Below are 21,253 nucleotides of genomic sequence, written 5' to 3'. Positions count from 1 at the left end.
AGACACATTGTTTACTAATGTGTGCGGCATTTAGGTTCATCTTCAAGTGTTGTAAATTGGAAACACTTGGGTGTCAAAGTCTATTCTGCATTTAGTAGGGGTGTAACGCTACTTAAATTGGATCCGTTTTTGCAAAAGAACATTTGGTTTGGTACAGAGGTGTATGTAGCGACGGACAGAACGTATTAGTTATAGGAAGTGGAACTGCCTCCTTCTCTAGCTACTCTGTAAACAAATGGCGTGCATCTCAAGCTCTGCTTAGCGGATATCGTGGCTAGCCATGTGCTTCTAAAACTCATTCGTGAACGTGAATTGTTGAGCACAAACAACAAACCAGTGCAGTGGAGATGTAGCTTCACATCACATTTAAACGGCCTCTCCTGGCTTTTGCTTTCTTTTCCTTATTGCACTGATTTCCAACATCAGTGTGCCGTGTGACATTTAAACAACTTCCCTTAATAGGTCCAAAGATTACAATTTGTTGAGTGCAGATAATGTATCTTTGTTCAACGTACAGTATAGTGATAGCCAGAACCAATAAATGCTCTTCCTCCCGGATAGCAGAAGGTCCATTTAGTCCTGCCTTCCTGTGAGTATCTCGAGATACTCACACCAAGTATACTGTCATTTTAAATGTATTGAGATGAGTGTATGAGTGACATTTTTGTTTGGGTTGTTATGGCCTGACATTTTTCTAGCATAAAATATGTGCCTTGGCTCAGTAAAGGTTGGGAAACACTGACTTTACTGCCTGTACCAAATGGGGACAAAACCCAAATAAGACCAATATTTGTACCATACCCTGATTTTTGTTCTACCATTAACACACCCAACCTCTCATTCTCTCTTGCCCCCTCTTTCTCTCTCTTGCTCTCTCTCTCTCCCTTCCTTTCTCTATCCCCATCTCTCTTTACCCCTTCTCCCCCCCTCACCTCTCTTCCCCTCTTTTTCTGTCTCTCTCTCTCCCCTCTTTCTTTTTCCTTCTCTCTCCGTCTCTCTCCATCTCTCCCCTCCCCTCTCTTTCTCTTCTTCTCTCTCTCTTTCTCTTGCTCTATCCCTCCCTCCCTCCATCCCTCCATTCCTCTCTCTCTCTCCCCTCTTTCCTTTCTCTCTCCCTGTCTCTCCCCCTCTCTTTCTCTCTCTGTCTCTCTCTCTTTTTCTCCCCCTCTTTCTTTTGCTCTCTCTCTCTCCCCTCTCCCTCCCCCTCCTTCCTTTCTCTCTCTCCCCCTTCTCTCCCCCTCATCCTTCTTCCCCTCTTTTTCTTCATCTCTTTCTCTCGCCCCTCTCCCTCTTTCTTTTTCCTTTCTCTCTCCCTGTCTCTCCCTCCCTCTCTTTCTCTTCTTTTCTCCTTCTTTCTCTCTCTCTCTCTCTCTTGCTCTATCCCTCCTCCATCCCTCCATTCCTCTCTCTCTCCCCTCTCCCTCTTTCCTTTCTCTCTCCCTGTCTCTCCCCCTCTCTTTCTCTTCCTCTGTCTCTTTGTCTCTCTCTCTTTCTCTCCCTCTTTCTTTTGCTCTCTCTTTTACTCTCTCTCTCTCTCGCACGTGCACATTCTCTCTATCTTTCTCTCCCCCCCCCCCTCTCAATTACAGTTACACAGGTGCTTCACAGAAAATTATCTCTTTGGCAAGGCACCTGTGGAAAAATCGCCTCGAGTGCCTCATAGTTCTCCTGATTGAAAATAGCTCACCAGACGTGGGTGTTACGAGATTTGCATAATTGTGCGTTGATGCTTTGAGATTTCAATTAGGGTGTGTGTGCAACAACTGACCATTGTGTGTACAGTTTTGACAACAAGGTGACGTGTTATTGACATCAGTGTAAAGAAGGAAAGTCAGAGTCTAATGCAGATAAACGAGTGTTTATGTGGCAAATTGGGCCGAGCAATTGGTACTTAAAGTCAAGGTTTTTCAAACTGTGCCAAATCATTGATTGTTGTGTGTTAAGAACTGTGAAAATCTGTAATCCATCATAGATCCATCTTTACTGTTACTTCTACCCATCAATCTATATGCAATCATCAGGAGTCGTCTATTTCTAATGCTCCTGTCTCTCCCTTGTCCTCTCCCTCCCTCTCCTCGCCTTCCCGTCTGTCTGTCCCCCAGCCTCATGAATATGCATCTTTACAGCCCGACGGCTGTCTAAGTGTTCCAGGCATGACTAAAGTAAAAAAGGAGGGGTCAAAAACAGCAGTGGAGGAGATTTTTGTCACTCAGCGGTGACCATCCAGAGGCTGGCGTATCCATGGCAACTAGGCTAGCTAAAAAAAAAAAAGGTTAGTGGAAAGATGCAGTGTGGGTGGAGCTTATGTGATAAACTCCACCCACTCCTTGATACACAAGAACCTTAAGTGGCCTCTGTGTTGCCACGGAAACAAAAACTAGTGATTCTTTTCTTCTTAAACGCGCCAGTGCAAATGTGTGCTTCTTTTTCCTCATGAGAAGGAAATAAGTTGCTCTCCTGATGCACTCAATTAATATATTGCAATTACTCTTTCTTAGAGTACTCATGGGGGAAAAAAAATAAAATAATCTTATGTAACTACAGTGGAAGATTAAATACGCAATTATAATGAGAGTAAATCTCCCAATTAAAAACCACCCACACACGATTATCATACCATAGCTAAAACAGCAAACATAATTAGTTTAAGCTGTTTAAGCGTTGTAAAATGTTTGCTTAACACATGTTGAAGTATTGCCCTGGTGTTAATGTGTCATGTGTCTGACAGCATTGTACGCTCTTCTCCTGCGCTTTTCTCGTTACAATCAGCTTCTTCATTTGGATGCAATTTGTTTGCCTTGTGAAAACATAAATAAATAAGAAAGAAAAGGGGTCTGTTGTTGCTTTGGAAGAGGCAATACAAGCAAAACAGACGGTTAATTTCATTGCTCATTTTTATGCAGGATGCCGTTAAGGGAGCAAAGCACTTTTTTTAAAGCATTTGTTTTCTTTTTGAATCTGTTTTTGTCATTGTTGAGAATGAATGCAGTATCTGGGGATCTTTATAATATTCTATGATACATCAAACTTTATAGGAAAAATAACTCACACAATAACAATCTAAAGTAATTTTAACAACATAGCACCTTTAACCCAAACTTTCTTCCTTGGACTTTCCTCCTCGCCACTTGCCTGTCTCATATCCACACCCACTTGATCGATTCGCAAAAGGACGCTCAGAATAAATCATTTGATTGGCTGAGTCATGCTATGTGGGAGCAGTCGCCACGCATGTGATGTGTCTGCGCATTTTTTATGTGAGCATAAACTGCCAGAAGGTCCTGGTGGTTAACATTTGACTACCGTATATCCCCCAAAAGTTGTGCTGTTTAAGGTAAGAGTACCGTAAATGAGACTATACCACAAAGCCTTTAAAACACATACATAAATAAATAAATAAATAAATAAATAAATAAATTGGGAATAAATACATGAATAAATAAATAAATAAATAAAAATAAGTAAATAAATGGGAATAAATAAATAAACAAAAATATAAACAAATAAATACACAGGAATACATAACCAAACAAATAAATAGATAAATAAATAAATAAATAAATTGGGGGGGAAATAAATAAAAACAAATAAATAAATTGGAATAAAGGAATAAATACAAAAATAAATAAATGGGGATGAGTAAATAAATAAATTGGGGGAAATAAATAAATAAAAATAAATAAATGGGAATAAATAAATAAATAAATAAATAAATAAATAAATTAATACATAAATAAATAAATAAGAATACCATAAAGCCTATACAGAAAGGCATCTGGGTGGCGACTTCAGGGGGGGTTTGCAAGGTGAGCCCAAGAATAAAGTAGAGAATCGAGGCATCCAAAACGTCTGCCAGCTTCTTTGTGTAAGCGGATGCTGTGACGTTAAAACAGCCTCGTCAGTCCTACGCCTTTGCTTCTATTTCCGCCCAAATACACACATACACACACAAACTGAGGTAGGGGGCTGATTCCTTTATGAGTCATCTTGGCTTCTGACGTAAAAGCATGACTGAACACGCTTACCCACCCACCAACCCACACACACACGACACACACGCACATCACATGTCTCCCTGACTCTCCCGGATGCCAAACCACGACAAAATTATTTCACGTCTTCCCGGGTCGCCATCCTTTTGTGTCATTTGTGACAGATGTCTTCATTTGTTGTATTTTCTTTCTCTGCGGCTGTGTTGTACATTGCCCCCGTCTGATTCTTTATCCTTCCATCACTAACTGCTTTCTCAGCTGCTGTATATTTATTTGTTTCTTGTTTTCATCCCCTCCGGCGTCCAACACTTTGCCCTCCTTCGCTCTCACTTGCCACTGAGCCCCCCCCTTCCCCCCCCACACACACACACACACTCACACTTACCACCCTCCTCCGCCATCTCCAGCGCCGCTCCAAGCATACTAAACACAAATTCCCTGATTACTTTTCTTCCCGAGAAAACGTTGGATACAACTCAGCGGCTCACCGGCGCTGCCTTTGTGCGTTGCTATGACGACAGCCTCAGCACACTTAGCTCTATTGAAGAGAAGAGGGGATGTGAGGGGAGTAGTGGAACACGGGGTGGGGGGTGGGGGGGGGATAGATTTGTGGCAATCGGTAGTTTGCCGACAACAGTGTGCAAAAGAAAGCCAGAGGGGAATCTTCAGATTTGCACATCACCTTTCATTCGGCACAATGCTGAGCTTTGGGACAACATTTAGACTATCTAAAAGAGATTTTTCCACACAGGCTGGCTGTGTAAACTATGCATTCAGATCTCTTGTTGTTGATGGCGGATTCATTTTGCACATTTCATAATGTCAAACGTTAAAATGTGTGTTTCTGAATTATCTAGTTGAAAATAAATGATTTTTATTATTATCTTGTCATTATTATTTCTCCTCAGACAAAGTGTGAACAAATATCTTTAGACGATACATTTGGCATGCACTTCTGTCAATTCTTCCCCTACCATTGCAGCTAACTGGGCCATGGCCTTTATTAGAGCCAACTTAGGACAATATTTGAGCACACTGTGATGCAGTGCAATTTGCCGCCACTGAAAACTACAAGCAGGTTTGGTATTAGATTTTTCTTTTTAATTCAAACTATTCTCCTTTATTCATGAAAAATCATTCCAATTGCACTTTTCTATATGGCGGTAAAAATCTATATGTTTCTGTGGCAAAATATTGTCAACAGCAGGAGTCACAAAGGTGGTGGTAGCCCCCAAAGACCATATGAGTTCAAAAAATAGCTCACCATTGATGGGAAATTGTGATTTTCTACTAAATTTGGAAATTTAAACAGTGGAAAAGATTTATAGAAAAATGTATAATGGTACTGATTTGTTTCCAAATTATTGTAAGAAATTATTAACATGATCAGTCTTCACATGAATGATTAATTATTAGTAACAATTAGGGATGTCACTAACACAATTTTTTTAAATTTATTTTTTAATTACTCAGGTAATCGCACTGTTTCGAGGTAGACATTATTGTGTTGACCAATTTTTGTGTTTGACCTAGATAAAAAAAATTGAAGCCCTAATAATAATAATAATAATAATAATAATAATAATAATAATAATAAATTGTAACGTGAGAAAATTTGTTACTTCAGAAGTTACTTCAATAGCCAATAAGTTTGGGGGGGATCAAAGGGAGCCACATGCATCAGTGGTGTGAAAAGTGTAAAAGCAATAAAGTTGGACACATACACCTACCCTGTAGTAGTCAGTGCTGTAGACATCTCTGGACATGCCAAAGTCTCCAATCTTCACCAGCAGGTTCTCGCCCACCAGGCAGTTCCTGTTGGACGGCACACAAAACACGTCAGCCGTGAAACGCCGCATGCCGGCGCATAGTCAGGTATTAATTTGAAGCTTGAAAGTCACTGTGCAACTTTTACATTTGGTTCAACTGCATATTGAGCTGCATTTTATTGAATAGCTATAGCATCCACTTTGAATTCTGGAAACAGCTACACTGAAAATTTTAGAGGACCAGAGAAAGTCATATCATTTATTTCCATCCAGCCATTTTCTATACTCCTTATCCTTGTTTTGATTATGTCTTTTTTTAATCAGATTCAAATTAGTTTTATTCAAATTAATATTCAGATTTAATAAAAAAAATTTTTTAAATAGGACTGTTTTTCATGATTCTGCTAAATTCCACTCAGGAAAATCGTATGCTTCTGCAGGCATTGTCAGATCATTGGACGAGATCATAGTAATTATTTACAACAGGACTTGGTGGTACGTGTAATCTTATTTAACAGACAACTTCTAGGATTGAGAAATTATTTTTACCACTACTATGGGCAACAAACTATTTTGATGGTTATTCTCATAGGAAAAGCGTTATTATTTATGACGAGTACTATCACATCAGGGACTTTTTTGGTAGCTGTTATAAGGAATTTTCTAGCTATATTATCATTTGTAATGATAAGTATTGTATTTATTATTTGCAGTAAATATTGTCACATGTTTTTGGGATTGATTTCCCCATCACATGATGAAGATAAAATCCCACAATACGTTGTAATACAATAATACCACAAAAAGAAGGCTGGTTAATGTTGGATAAATATTGGATTTATTGAAATGATTTCCTTAAATAACATTTCCCTCAATTTTGAGTTTTTAACTGAATTCGCTCTCATTTGGTTTGATTTAAATCAAACAACCAAGGTGATGGTGGGCAGTACTTGTATGGTCTCTTTTATAGTGTGATGCAGATCATGTGTTATATAATCATGAGGTAAGTGACAAACCTGGTGGCCAAGTCGCGGTGCACAAAGTGCTGCGACGCCAAGTAGACCATTCCGGACGCTATCTGCTGTGCGATGTGCAGCATCTGCGACTGAGTCAGCTCTACTGGTCTGGTGGTCTGGCCCTCTGCCATCAGAACTGCATCCGGACCGTGAGCCCTAATAGATTAGGAGAGTCTTGTTAGCTTTAGCCTGTACTTAAAGTAATGCTGGGGGGGAAAAAAATGGAAGATCCATGCCTGAGGAACTTGTTGAGGTCTCCGTGTTTCATGTACTCAAACACCATGATGAGGGGGTCGCTCTCCACGCACACGCCGTAGAAGGTGACAATATGCTCGTGCTGAAGGTTGGTCAGCAGCTCGGCCTCGCGATGGAAGTCCTTCCGGGCATTTTCGCTGGCCTCTTTAAGGGTCTGACATATACAGAAACACACACACACACGCACGCACACACGGTGACATTTTATTAAACTGACAAATGGAAAAACATTATGCCACACTACAACGATCAATTAGTCATGTCTGCTGAAAGGGGGGAAAAATTGCCCTGCCTTGTAAAAGTGAGTTACGGTAAATTGGACCTAGCAAGGATTGATTACAAGGAGAAATTACAGCTGCGAGCGGCGATGAATAGTTGAGAGTTGTGTTCAGTGTCAGTATACAGAAGAAAATTGGAGCATCAGGAACGGAGTTATGCATCTATATATTTCCAGCAGTATAAATGCCTTAGATTTTTTTCAGAGTAGGACATCCAGCTGTGACTTTGTGTTGTTGTCTGCATGTATTTTGAATTGAGTAGCAATCTGACAAAATCGCTAGAACAAACTTGCTTTGAAGCATGCCTGGAATGTTTAAAAACAAAAAAAATCTAAAATGACCGCTTCAACAAAAATGGCTGACTTCCTGTGTTTATTTTAGCCTTTTTTTTTCTCCTAATAGAGACGTTGACCAGAATTCACGCTAAGCTAAATAAAACTTCCTTCAAAAGGATTATTTTCTTGAGCAGGAGTTTTGTATTTTATTGTGACTCATCAAGTTTTGACGTCATGCTCTGCCCACATGCAGGGACAAAAATAAAGAACTTTCACAAGTTAGTGTTGTCCATCTGTCTAGTAGTAAAGATTCAATTTTGGTAGCAATTAGATAAAATCTCTCGGGCACGTTTGTCTCTAAAATTGGTCAAAAGGATCCAAAAATGGCCATGATGCATTATTATGAATCCCACTAGAGTTCTAGGCAGGACACATCTCGTTGCAATCTGCTGCATCCAAGCAGGACTGACATCAGAAGAGAATTTTGGGTTTTACATGGACTCATCAAACTTTGACACAATACTCTGTCAAAAAAAACTCCCATCTGTTTATTATGTTCAAATTTGTTAGCAATTGGACAGAAATGGTTGGACACGTTCCCCAAAATGACTGCTTCAAACCAAAATGGCAACGGGTTCTTGAAACTGATTTGTGGTTTGTTTTGTTGATTTCTGTAGAAAATAATATTCAAGCTTATTCTTATGTTGCTAAGCGAAACTGGCTTTGGGGGATGAATAAAAAATAAATAAATCAGCAGTCACTCATCAACAGGGTTAGTTTTCATGTAGGGGGAAACCCTCCAACCCAAAATGGTAATTTATTTAGCCTAAGAATAATAACAGTGAAGAGAGAAAACCATTTTTGGAGGGTGTGCATGCACCGACCCTCATATTTGCTGATTACATTCCCATCTTCCCTTGAATCCAATCTGTCATCAGCCAGGGTTACATAACGCACGCGTTCGTGACAGAGCGAAAACGTCAAGTCAAAGACGCAAGACACAGGAAATGAAAATGATACGGGCTATGTATGCATCTCGTATCCGAGCAGGAAAAATATATGCAATCGCTTTTGCCCTACATGAATAATAAATAGTCTTCCGACTGTAAATGCCGTGCATATATATACGTCCCCCCTTCCACAAAGAAACAAACACAAGCTCTCGTTACAAATATAGGTCCAGGGCACAAGGACAAGTTGCTAAAAAAGCTCCAGGGGGCGGGAAAAAAAATATGACATGATGACCCCGTGGCAGCTGGAATGCTGAGATGCCAGAAAATGAGATGGAACATAACCCCGCCTCTAGCTGTTATCAACCAATCGAGAACATTATGGGCTGTAACGCGAGCCGGCGTGACAATGGAGATTATTACAGAACAAAAGATGGAAATACAATATTGAGCTTATATGGGAAATATGGGAGTAGGCTTGAATATCCTTTGAACAGGGGTGTCTAAATTTGCAGACCGCAGCTTGTTTTTACGTATATGCAGGGCTGGACTGGCCATCTGGCATACAGGGCAGATGCCCGGTGGGCCGACGTCTTTTGGGGCCAATACGGTGCTATTTAATTTGTATTTTTCTCTATTTTACCCCAAGAGAGGGAGAAGATCATTAATCAATTTACAATATAAACAGCAAACTAAACCAGCAGGCTAGCCAGTCTAAGTCAAAATGGTGCCAGTCCAGCACTGCGTATATGCTATATATTACTACTAATACTACATACTAATTAAGGCTTATATCAGTATAATCAGTGTTTTGAAAAAAATAAATATATATATATCAAACACTTATTTTTTCTTCTTCGCAAGTGCCCCAAATTCAATCTCAAAATAATTTTACATAAAATTTAACATAGAAATTAGTTGGGAAATGGTCCGTAAATTGATTATTGATATTTAATAGGGATGTTCGATAGCACTTTTTTCCAGACCGATTCCAGTACGAGTACTCAGCTCTTGAGTAGTCACAGATACCGATACCAAGTTCCGATACCACTAGTACTTTCGCATACATACAATTTCCGGCCAAAAACAATGACAGATAATTTTAAACAAAGACTATATGTCCAAATATAGGATTTGTCCTTAAAATTGCATGAAATTAATGGCAATTTCCTGTTCCTCTAATTTCTAATTCCTGATCGGAAAACAGCCACAAAAAGGCAGCTGATACTGGTATAGGCCATCATCACGAATCCTTGATACCATGAAAAGAAAGCCCGGGTATCGGACTCGCCCATGCCTAATGTTTAATGTCCATGTTTAAATGTTTCATTTGAATAACCAAAATAAATTAACTTTTCTAAGATATTTTTGTTCATTGAGATGCACCTGTATGCTTTAAATTAGTTTTTTAAATACCTGTATTTAAAACTATACTCTACTTCTATATCAGCCCCCCCACCCACCCCCCCGAAAAGATACCAGCATGGGTACTCAACTTTAGAGTCGTCACAGATACCGATACCACGTACCGATACCACCAAGCAGAGCTGTGCCTAGTTTTGTTGGCTACATCAGAGTTTGTTGGACAGCAGGTCCTTAAACACAATTGGTCTCTTTCAACAAATGTTTGATAATGAACTTTTTATATATATGGGTCAAAATGAGATTCCACTATAAAATAAACACAACACTAAATGTATTCATGTAATAACAACCTCTTTGTTTTTCCAATTGCACCCCACTGGTTTCTTAATTAATATCCAAACCGAGCTCACGTTTCACGATGAGAAATCTTGAACGGCAACTCAGAAACCGCTAATGTGCTTTGCGTTGAGAGCATAAAACATTCATGAAAGTGTAAAACATGATTTATTTAATAGCGTGGCGTTTGTGTGGTTTTTTTACGGCACATCGGCTCGCTGGGGCCACAACGATGATGCAGTGAAAAGAGAAACGTGGGATACAAAAATCCGATTTTATGAATTTCCACTGGAGTAAGCATTCACTGCTCCTTTAGGGGTCGGCTGATATGATAACCGTGTGAAATGAAAAGTCAAACAAGTCATTCCTGCATGTAGACAATAATAATATACAATGCAATGTTACAGTGGAGACTACGCAGAGAAACAGCAATCAAATGTGATGAGTCCCTGAATGCATCGTCCCCGCGTACTGGATACAGTGAATATGGTACAAGTCATGTGCCCGTGCTGCATTTGGCATCCGCAACAAATAAAAGTAATCAGCATCCTCAGGCTGGGAGGAATGTAGTGACTCACATTTACATGTGTTGAAGGAAGCATTATTGAAAGTGTTCATGATTGATGAGCCGCAGATGGGGAAGTGTGTGTGAGCGTATGTGTGTGCGCATGTTAAAGAGTGCCTGTGATCAATGGCACCTCACCGTATACAGTACAATACAGTACGCAAGTCAAACTTGCCTTCGCCCTATGTGCCAGTGGCTGATTGATAGCCAAGCCTTAAGTCGGGATCATTAAGCTCGGCTGGAGTGTGTATGTTATTGTGACGGGCTCAAAATGTTCTCTAGCGTAGCATACATGATAGAGTGTTGGGCTAATTAAAGCATGCACGGTTTGCGCACATGAGAGGTGCGAAGTGTTTATTAAAGGGGAAAAAAGGCATCACAAAAGGGAAGATTATGCAGTAAATGTTCATGTGAAGAATGTGATGAATTTCCTGTCACAACAAAGATTTTAAATCCAGATTAAGTGACACAGTAAAAGGGATGTTCAATACCACCTTTTCAGACTGATACCAGTATGCGTACTCAATTCTTTAGTCACTGATGCCAGTACCAAGTACTGATACTACTAGTAGTTTTGATATATACAACTCCCCAGGCCCCCAAAAATCAATGACATATAATTTTAAAGAAAAACTACATAGGCCTATACCAATAAAGCATTTTCCTTAAAATTGCATTCAATTAATAGCAATTTTCTAGTCTTCCAATTTCAAATTTCTAGTTCCTGATAATAAAATGGCTACAAAAGGGCAGCTGTTTTCTTCCTTTTTTTTATTTTGTAACTCTTTGTGAAATACTCTAACATGCCAAAAGATGGCACCAAAGCCCTTTCTCAATAGGAAAGCAGTCAATCAATTGGTCCGAAGGGAGTATCTTATCACTAGTCTGATGTTTCACGTGAATATGTGATAGCATCAGCCAGTTTATTAAAAATATATATATATATATACACACACACACACACATTTACAGCAATGACTTGTTTTTGGCACCTACACGACAAGGGAAAATGAAGTTCCTTATTGCTGCTCTCAGTTGTTATCCAGAATGTGATTAAATGGCTAATTAACATGCAACCAGAACAAATAATGCATTTCCTCCAAAGCTTGGGAAGGCCGTGCCCTCAATTAAATGTTATTTAAAAAGAAAAAAAAAAGAAAAAAGTGTTGCTTAATCAACCTTCATCAAATGGGACTAAGTGGACAATTAGCATAAAATCAGAACAAATCATTTTCAAAAAATTCCTTCAAATAGTGTCTGATAAAAGTCAGGCCCCAATTCTCAACAGGTATGGCATCTACTTTAACACCATGCCCCAATTAATCACTGTGTGTGTTATCCACAAAGAAGATTCATGGTGTTGGTTTACGGCCCTTCCGCTATGTGATTTAAGGTCTAATTAACACAGGGCCAGAACAAATGATACAAAATCTAAAAAACACCTTCCCAAATAGTGACCTACCCTCTAATAGGGGCCATGCCCCAATTATTCACTGGGTTTATCACAGTAAAAAAAAAAAAAAAAAAAGCTGTAAAGACCTTTTGGAATGTGACTGAATTGCTAATTAGCATCAAACCAGAACAAATAAAATACAATACTGGATTTCTTCAAATAGACAAATGCTGCGGCCCAATTGCAGCAGGTGCATCATGAAGGAATAAGTGTTACTGGAAGGTGACTTCCAGTCTGTAATGGCTAATTAGCATACAACCAGAACAAATGATTTCAAGTACCACATTTCTTCAAATAGAAGCCTTCATTCTAATACACGCTGTGCCCCGATTAATCATTGGGTGAGTCATCCATGGGGAAGGGGGGAGGGGGGGGCAAAGTTTTCTGGTGGTGTTGCTTCAAGCGACCTTCCAGAATATCATTAATTGTCTACTAGTGGCTTGTTCCTAATAGACACATAGAACCCTCTGCGGTTGAGTAAATAAAAGCCCTCCAGCTATTAAGAATGTTTAATGTGAATTTGCGTATGGTGCTCTACTACAAAGACAGTCGAAAAGCTACGAGCACCTGACTTCACCTTTCAATGTAAAAAAAAAAAAAAAAAACGGCTTATTTGATTGACAATTACGTCTGTTGGTCAAAGCCATTTCGTTTATTTCCGACAGCCTCGTTTAACGTTCCATTAGTTGATGCAGCAAAAAGGGAGGAGGAGGATGAAGAGGAGGAAGAGGAACCCTGGTGAGAAATGGTGACTCACAGCATTCCAGCAGAGAGAGGAGGAAGGCGAGTGAGCGAGAACATGTTACATTAACTAATTGAAAAAAAAAATTATCTCAGTGGAAGTCTAATCAATGGAAATGATAATTATTTATTGATGAATGTACATGAGCGAAGCAGCGGTTTTAAGAGCTCAATATTACCTGTCCAATCCTAGTACTGTACATCAAGGAAATTGTCAGCATGCAAATGAATCAAAATGCCATTAATCCGTTCCAGCACTCCCCCCCAATTTTTTTTTTAATATATAAGAATAGCATTGTATTAGGTGTGAAAATTAATTGATTAATCAACAAATAATCAATTATTAAAATGAAAATTATTTGAATAATGGTCTCCAGTTGGTCCAAAATGTTGCTGCTTGCCTCTAAACTGGAGCATTTTAGATACATTTGAAGATTATTTTCTTTGATTTCAAATCTTCAAATAGTTTCACCCCACCTTAACTCCAGGCGCTACTAAGCGGAGGCTCAGAGGGGATCGAACCTTTTCCGTTGCCGTTGCCTCCCTGTGGAATGACCTCCCACGAAATGCTAGACAAGCCTCTCTGTCCATTTTACATGAAACATATTTAATCTATGGCTTTTGACTCAGCATGAGACTTGGCATTGTTTTCATGTTTTATGGTGCGTTCTTTTTTTATGTTACTAATCTACTTTTTAACTGCCTTTGCTTTTGTATGTCTAAACAAACTGAACTTAAAAAAACAAAGTCAAAATAAAATAAAAACTACATTGAATGGAAAAATCCGAAATTACTATAAGGCTGCTTGTGAGGTAAAAGTAATGCAGGTGAAAATGTGAACTGTACATGGCGGGGTCTCTTACAGGTCATGTATTGTTAATGAGAAGTCTTTCTCAGTCAGATTGAGTTTCACTTCCGTGATGGAGAGATGGATGAACGGATAAATCAGGATATCCAGGGAGGCAAACTGGCTCAATTCGACTCGGAAGTCTGCGGCTTGGGTTCTAATTCGATGGCTTGCTGGCGACAAATTGCCAGCAAGTGAGGAAGTGAACTGGGAGATCAGACAAATACTAGTTGGAAAATAAAGCATTCATGTTTTCAAATAGCAGAAGTGGGGTTTGGCATTCACAGATTTTCATATTTGCTCGCAACCTATCCTCCGTTACTCCCTGAAAAAATACACCTATTTATTTTGGCAAATTAGTGCCAAGGTTGAGGCGAGTGGACAAGAGTTTCATTTAGACAAAAATATTACTTTGCCACCATTTTGTGTTATCTAAAGGGATATATAAACACTTTTGGCGGGCATCCCGGATTTTCACTTCGTATACATTGAATGTAAAGATTTCTCACAAGAGTGTATGTTGGATTCTATGCAGTAAACTGTTTAATATTCTAAACATGCTGCATGCATTCACTTCTGCTGCAAAAAAATATTGTCAAGCTCGCAATAACTTCCCCCGTCTTTGACATTATTCCCGGCATTATTTGTGTACCAACAGTCGGTTTCAATCGCCAGCTTAATTTGACATGCAGATCTCTTCAATTCCCGCAAAGTCAAGGCAATAAACAGAATGGATGGTTGGCAGGCTTGAATATTAAAAACAAGACAACAAATCCGCCTCTAAATTCAATCTATGTCATTGACGTTACCTTGACAGCCACCAGGATCTTCTCCTGGTCAGGGGACAGGTTGTAACATTCGGCGAGGAAGACTTTGCCGAAGGCCCCCTCTCCCAGCTCCCTCTTCAGCACGATGTTGTGTCTCTTGATGTGCTGGACGACTAGAGGAGGAGGACAAAGTAAGTCTTATTAGCTGATTTCTCTTCTGTTGGCAACTTATTTCATGTGTATGCAGCATAACAGCTGAATGCTGCTTCGCCATGTTTGCTTTGGAACCTGGGCTCCACCAATTGACCCGAGTTTCAAAACAATTCATACATTTCAACCCCATTCCTTCTTACTTTCGGAAACATATTTTTAAAAATGTTTTAAATTTCATTTGGGAGTCCTTTTGTGTGTTGTGTGCCTTCTGCTCGCCCACAGCTGAATCACTCCACAAACCCGCTTTCTGTTGCTAGGCAACATGTGACTCCACGTCAGGAAATTTGGTGAAGATTTCACATCTCACCATGGTGACGTGCGTTTCCCTTTATTTTGCTTGAAGATGTTGCCGTAACCTCGCACGGCCAGATGTGAAACTGCCCACCTGCATTGTAACACACCCCATGTGACCGCCTCCCCGCACACACACGCACACGAGCTGGGATTAATCAGTGATGTGATTTGAAGGCACATTTGAAGAAAAGCTGTCCACTCAGAATATCACATTAAGATCCAGCCGGTCTCTTATAGGCTGCATCGATTTACACGGAGGGCGAGCGAGAATGAGAGAGAGAAAGAGAGAGAGAGAGAGAGAGAGAGAAGCCGCTTTACGCTGCCTGCAGAAGCCACTTTTTTCAAATGTGAGACATGAAGTGGTAATAAGTTAAGCAGTCTGGTATTATTGTTGAACATTCTTTTTTCAGTGACGATCCCCCTTGAAATATTTTTTTTCAGCCAAATACCCCCTAACCAGCGTAAAACATTTCTGATTGAAGAGTGCTGTGCCATCATTGTCTGATTTTTTTAAACTTTGAAACTTTATTTGTATTTCTGTGGTCTCTTGAACTATTTGGAAATAAAAAAATATAACTTAAAAAAAATTTAAATAATTAATTGAATTCTAAATAAAGATTTGTGACATTTAAATTATTATTACCAACATCAAGTGTCATCTTTTGGGATCCTAGTAAAGCTCTGTTCTCAAAAATAAATAATTGAATTATTAATAAAGTTTTCAAGTGATTGACAGGTGGCATATGACAAGTTGGGTTGAACCATTCTGTTATGGGGAAGATGCTGGGTTTTTAGGACACTGAAATTGAATAGCTTACTGAATATAAAATTCATTTTATGAACTTGTATTTTTTGAAATATTTACATCTACTTTTTAAATACTGTATATTTTAAAATGTCACGTCCCCCTGCAGTGCCTTCACCTCAGGTTTACACGTACCCCCATTTGAGAACCACTGCTTTAACACGCCCCACAACACAGGATAATCACTCAGGATAATCTTTGTGCAAAAGCCAAGAAACATCCTTTTGCTGACTACGATTGCAAGGGACGAAAAACCTCTTTAAGTTGTCATATGCGATATGTGAAGTTAATTTAAGACATTGAAGAGATTTTAGAAGCAGGGCTGAGGATTGGTGAATTAGGAAGACTAAAGAATTGGGAAAGGCAGCCAGGTTAATATGGAGTTAACACACATTTTAAAAGGCCTGAAGATAAATTAACTTGAATTTTATTGGACGTACTCGATTGTCATTCTTAGAATACACCGTATGGGAGCATGCAGTGGTGCAATAGTAACACAAATTTAGAGATGTGCAAACAACCTCAAGCAGTGTCTACACATCATTGAGGTCACAATACGAGATGTTGATTCAAGAGAAGTGCTAAGCAGGGAGTCTTCATGGCTTAGTGCTTATTGCTTAATAGTGCGGAGAGGCGATCAGCTGGTTAAGTGGGGAGGTGGGGGGGGGGTGTAGTGGCTTGGTTGGTAAGTGGATGTGGTGATGTGTTTTCTTCGAAATTAGCAACATGGCTGAAGGTTTTTTTTCTGAGACAGAAAAATACAAATGAGAGTGAGGGAGCAGTAAAAAAAATTCAACAACAAAAGTTTTGCTGTTGTGACAAAAATGGTCTGTCCTGCATCCCACAAAAAAAAATACAGAACTAATTATTCCTTGTATTTTCCCCCAGTTTAAATTGTGAAAGGACAGAGCTTATAAAATGCTTTCTACAATGGTGCCCATTCACACAATGGGAAGACAACCCAAAACATTTCCTTACGATACGTTGTATGCGTCTTTACTAGTCTAAGCACGGCATTCTGATTAATATTATGTTAGTGGAATGTAAATTAAGCAGCAAAAGGGCCATTTTGCCACTTGTTGTCAACTGAAAATGACATCACAGTTGCTCAAGGCTCAGGTAACGACCAATCATGGCTCAGCTAGCCAAGGTCACATGACCAAATTCAGAAAAAAGTTGAGCTGTGATTGGTCAGTACCTAAGTCCTTTGCAACTCTGATTCCATTTTCAGTCGACATCAAATGACAAAATGGCCACCTCCTGTGGTGGATAAAAACGGGTGGATGTTACTGATTATGACTTGAAATGGAACGATAGCAATCAGGAAGTAACATAAAACTTGAGTTGTTGCCAGATACAAGTAGAAGGGCAACTGGTTACATTGTGTTTCTGGCAAACTTGATGCCCTGTGGCACCACAGTGCCTCTCAAAGGTCAGTTTTTGTACTACAACAGATATCTAGTTGGTGAGAGGGCGGATGTTGGTTGAGATATCGTTATGTGTGTGCTGTGCTGTTTTGAGCTTCTGGTGTAAACCACACACTTAAACTCCCAGCCATTTTCACTGAAGCAACCCCCTTCGCTCCCGGCTGTTTTACTGGATTTTGACTGATTTTGCAAGGTCCACTGAATATTCTGTTCTATTACTATAAAAACATGGAGCATACCAAAAGAACGATTGGAGTCTCTTCTTTCATCAGGAAAAAGGTGTTTTTGTATCTGTTTCCATTTTTGCAGACTAGCATTATAATATAACTAAGTTTCATCATTATTAACAAACCTGTTGAAATTACTGGGAAAAAGAGCTTGTTGCAACATGGCCCTGGTTGATCTCTTATACTCTGCTGCCACCTGATGGCCGTTTTTTGTAATAATTACTATTGCTTTAAGCGACCTCTTCATGTCAGAAGCAGTATCAAAGCTTTTTGTATGCTCTAGCATTAAAAAATAAAAATAAAAAACATATAAATACGTTTTTGGGAGTAAAGGACAAAGTATTATGTATGCGTTTTTTGTAGTTTGAATGAGTTAAAGACCCGCCACACACTGAGCAACTCCGAAACTGAGTGTAGTGTGGTGAGCGGGTTCTGGTTTTCAAGAGTGGCCAACCATCAGACCATGGTTTTACTGCAATTCAAAATTGTAATTGCTGGTGAATGTTGCAATGTTGCAGGGTGACTTTGCAAGAGTTGAGTACTTGCCCTGGTCTTGAACATCCCTGCTTCAGTAGTACTGACAATATTGGATCCAAACATGTGGGCTTATTAACTCTCTTTGAAACGGAGATCCTGTAAAATTGCCACATCAGAGCTGCAACAGAACATTCATACACCTTTGCCTTTTACACGTAGCCCAGCAAAAAGCAGCAGAAAAATGGTGGCTTTTACAGGCAATGTTAAAGGTGCTTATGCATCTCACTCTGTCTTTATTGAACATCTTTGTGGCCCTGTTGTTTACTCCCTCTTGCTTTTTAATTAACGTGCACCCCCATCATTTGCACCCTGCCACATTATCTCCCATTCTTCAACTGCAGCAGTCTATTTGCGTCAGGTGTTTTGTGTTTGTGGCAACATTTAAGAGCGTCTGCTTTGACATTTCCTATCAAGCACCCTCCACTTTTTCAATTATTTTGCTTGCTCCCTCAACGACATGTGGCCATGTCCACACTCACACACGCACGCACACTTTTCACCCGCCTTCATCAACATCTTATTTCCTGAATCCTCTTCCGCAATCGCTCTCCCAAATCTTTCCACGACCTGACCTGAAATAAAAACCGCACATAAAAGCTATATCAACAAAATTGCATGGCTGCTCTTCGCCTGTGCTACAGACTAAAATACAGTGGAAGGCTCTAAATGTGCTACAGTTTGGACTTAAACCAATATTACCTGGAAAACTACTGTAAGTTTGTATTGGCTTGATTAAATAATAAATTGGTCAGACATTGACCATTCCAGGTGGTTATGAGCTTACCAATTGTATTGGTTAGCCAAACAACCAATGAAATTGGTTACAATAGAAAGTAAGTCTAGATAGATCACTTGGAAATATATTTATTGTATCAATTTATCGTATTCTAAAGGGGATGGGTCAAACGCGGAGAACGACTTTTGCCCCACTTAGGTGGTTGTGACAATCAGTGGTACTTAAACAATGTCAGCCACCAACACAGATTAACCAATATCTTGGTCAGAATGACCAATTTCTATCTATCTAACTATCTATCTATCTATCTATCTATCTATCTATCTATCTATCTATCTATCTATCTATCTATCTATCTATCTATCTATCTATCTATCTATCTATCTATCTATCTATCCATCCATCTATCAAGCTAGCTGTCTAGCTAGCTATCTAGCTAGTTTGGACACCACTGGGTTAAGCTATGCAAACACACAAAGACTGATTTGATTCAAAATTCATTTTCAAGGCAGACTTTTCCAGAAAGCTGGACATTGTGAGGATAGACCGGCCAACATCTTTGCCAACCGGCTTGTTTCAACTTTGAAAAAGATTTGGCATTATAAGAGCAGCAACAACTCGCTAGCCCAGACTACCCACAACTATGAGGAGCAAAAGAAGATGGATTTTGTCTATAAGTAATAAGTGACTCTGGTGAGTTCGATGAACTTTATTGAAAGCTTTTATGCTTTTGTCATGTTATTTGATAAACGTTGATTGTAAACTGCTATATTGTACTGTAGAGGTTTAAAGTTGTTTGGAGGTGATGTATTGAAGACAAAAGGGAACTGGGTTTCTTGTTTTAGTCATAAATTATAACATTGGTATTAATCCTTATATATCGCTCATAAACACATGATGATATTTCACATTCAAGTGTCATTGGATGTTACAGTTTTAGTGTACTCTTAGGTCATTTTAATGGCGTACAAGTCACTTATTGATTGTAAATGATTATTGTTATGGCTATGATTATTATTCCGTTACCCAAAATGCCTCTGTCCCCTAAAGAGGGTTATTTACGTTCATCTCGCAGCATATTAGGACTTCATATATTTTCATTACACAAATACAGAGGCTTCTAGATTTTTCAGGTTACCAATATGATATTTCAAGCTTACAGATAGCGTGCGCGGGAAAATGCGGTCATGTGGCATAGAAGACACACTTGGTGCCCGTTGTACTTAAGGTTGTCATTTGATTGTTTTATATTCATGGCCTAGAAGTATTTTTCACACACATGTTTAATTTTACCACCACATTGGATAGACTAAGACATGACTTAGAACACAGACACTTAAAAACAGAAGTGTTTTTCATACAAATATCTACGATCTCAGCGGAGGTTGCATATAAATTCGTAGCCGTAGGACTCTTAACTTCTAACCTTGTGTGTTTCCATAGATTGGCTCATGCCACATCCTCATTGTCAATTATTAGTGTTAATGGGGCATTTATACAAGCACAGTGAATGATCAAATATGTTTCTTGTGTGTCACGTTTAAGTGCATCATAGCTCAGCCTCATCAAGGACACTGACAAATAATAAGTCCATATGCAGCACAATCAAAGCGTCAGTAAGCACCCAGTGTATTATTTTTAATGGCAGTAATATACTCAAAACACACACGCAATATTGACTAGCATTGATCTGCCTGCTTTTATTCTTCTCTTATGTAGTAAATCCTGCTGTACTGCTTGCTTGTGTTGCTTAAGAGGTCAATCCCCCATTTGCCATTATCATAACCCCCCCCCCCCCTGCAACCTCCACCCCACTCCACCTCTCTTAGCTAATTTGCTACACAAGGTCGCGGCTTGAAAAAGCTTTTATGACTTGCCAATAATCATAATGTCACATTGATGGAGCAGGTCAATATCTGAGAGTGTGTGAATGTGTGTGTGTGCGTGCATGTGTGTTTATCTTCTTTATCTTGTCTGGCTTTCTGATTCAAGCAACCAGTGAGTTTGAATCAACCACAAGCAGCCGCTGTATGTGTTGTATTTGAAAGCAATGTGACGTTAACTTTTTATGAACGGTAATGCTGCCGCTCACACGTGTGCTTTTGATTTCTATTCATCCCTCAACGGCTGATATTCGACAAGGTCATCGCCATGACAGCAGCAGCGATTTCGCCATGGCAACCTCGACTTAACTTTCACACATAATTTAAGCGTTGGCGCTCACGTAAAAAAAATTCCTGCAGCAAGGAGTTGATTATTATTATTATTATTATTATTGTTATTATCATTATTAATGATTATTATTTTATTTGATTATATTGTATGTAGTTACTTATAAATTGTAAATTGTGTGTTGTTTTACACAGATTTTTTTTTCGACTCGTAAAAAGTTAGAGACTTACTTT

The 21,253-nt window shown here is 39.2% G+C and overlaps 1 protein-coding gene across 3 annotated transcripts in view; it reads right to left on the bottom strand.

Annotated features, from left to right (window-relative positions):
* The window catches only part of ntrk2a (neurotrophic tyrosine kinase, receptor, type 2a), a 74,774-nt gene that overhangs the window by 12,408 nt on the left and 41,113 nt on the right, over window positions 1–21,253 (bottom strand). For 2 of the 3 annotated variants that reach the window (XM_077561314.1, XM_077561312.1), the window contains exons 15-18: window positions 14,652–14,782; window positions 7,014–7,186; window positions 6,778–6,933; window positions 5,717–5,807 (exon numbers count right to left, since the gene is read on the bottom strand). In XM_077561314.1, coding sequence (XP_077417440.1) covers window positions 5,717–5,807; window positions 6,778–6,933; window positions 7,014–7,186; window positions 14,652–14,782 — 551 coding nt within the window. The remainder of the gene's footprint in view (window positions 1–5,716; window positions 5,808–6,777; window positions 6,934–7,013; window positions 7,187–14,651; window positions 14,783–21,253) is intronic. The other variant, XM_077561313.1, reaches the window with a different exon arrangement.

The sequence above is a fragment of the Vanacampus margaritifer genome, chromosome 3 (assembly GCF_051991255.1).
Source record: "Vanacampus margaritifer isolate UIUO_Vmar chromosome 3, RoL_Vmar_1.0, whole genome shotgun sequence".
In the NCBI taxonomy this organism is placed as follows: domain Eukaryota; kingdom Metazoa; phylum Chordata; class Actinopteri; order Syngnathiformes; family Syngnathidae; genus Vanacampus; species Vanacampus margaritifer.
The sequence above is the reverse complement of the archived record's forward strand: the minus strand, read 5'-3'. Positions and strand labels throughout refer to the sequence as shown.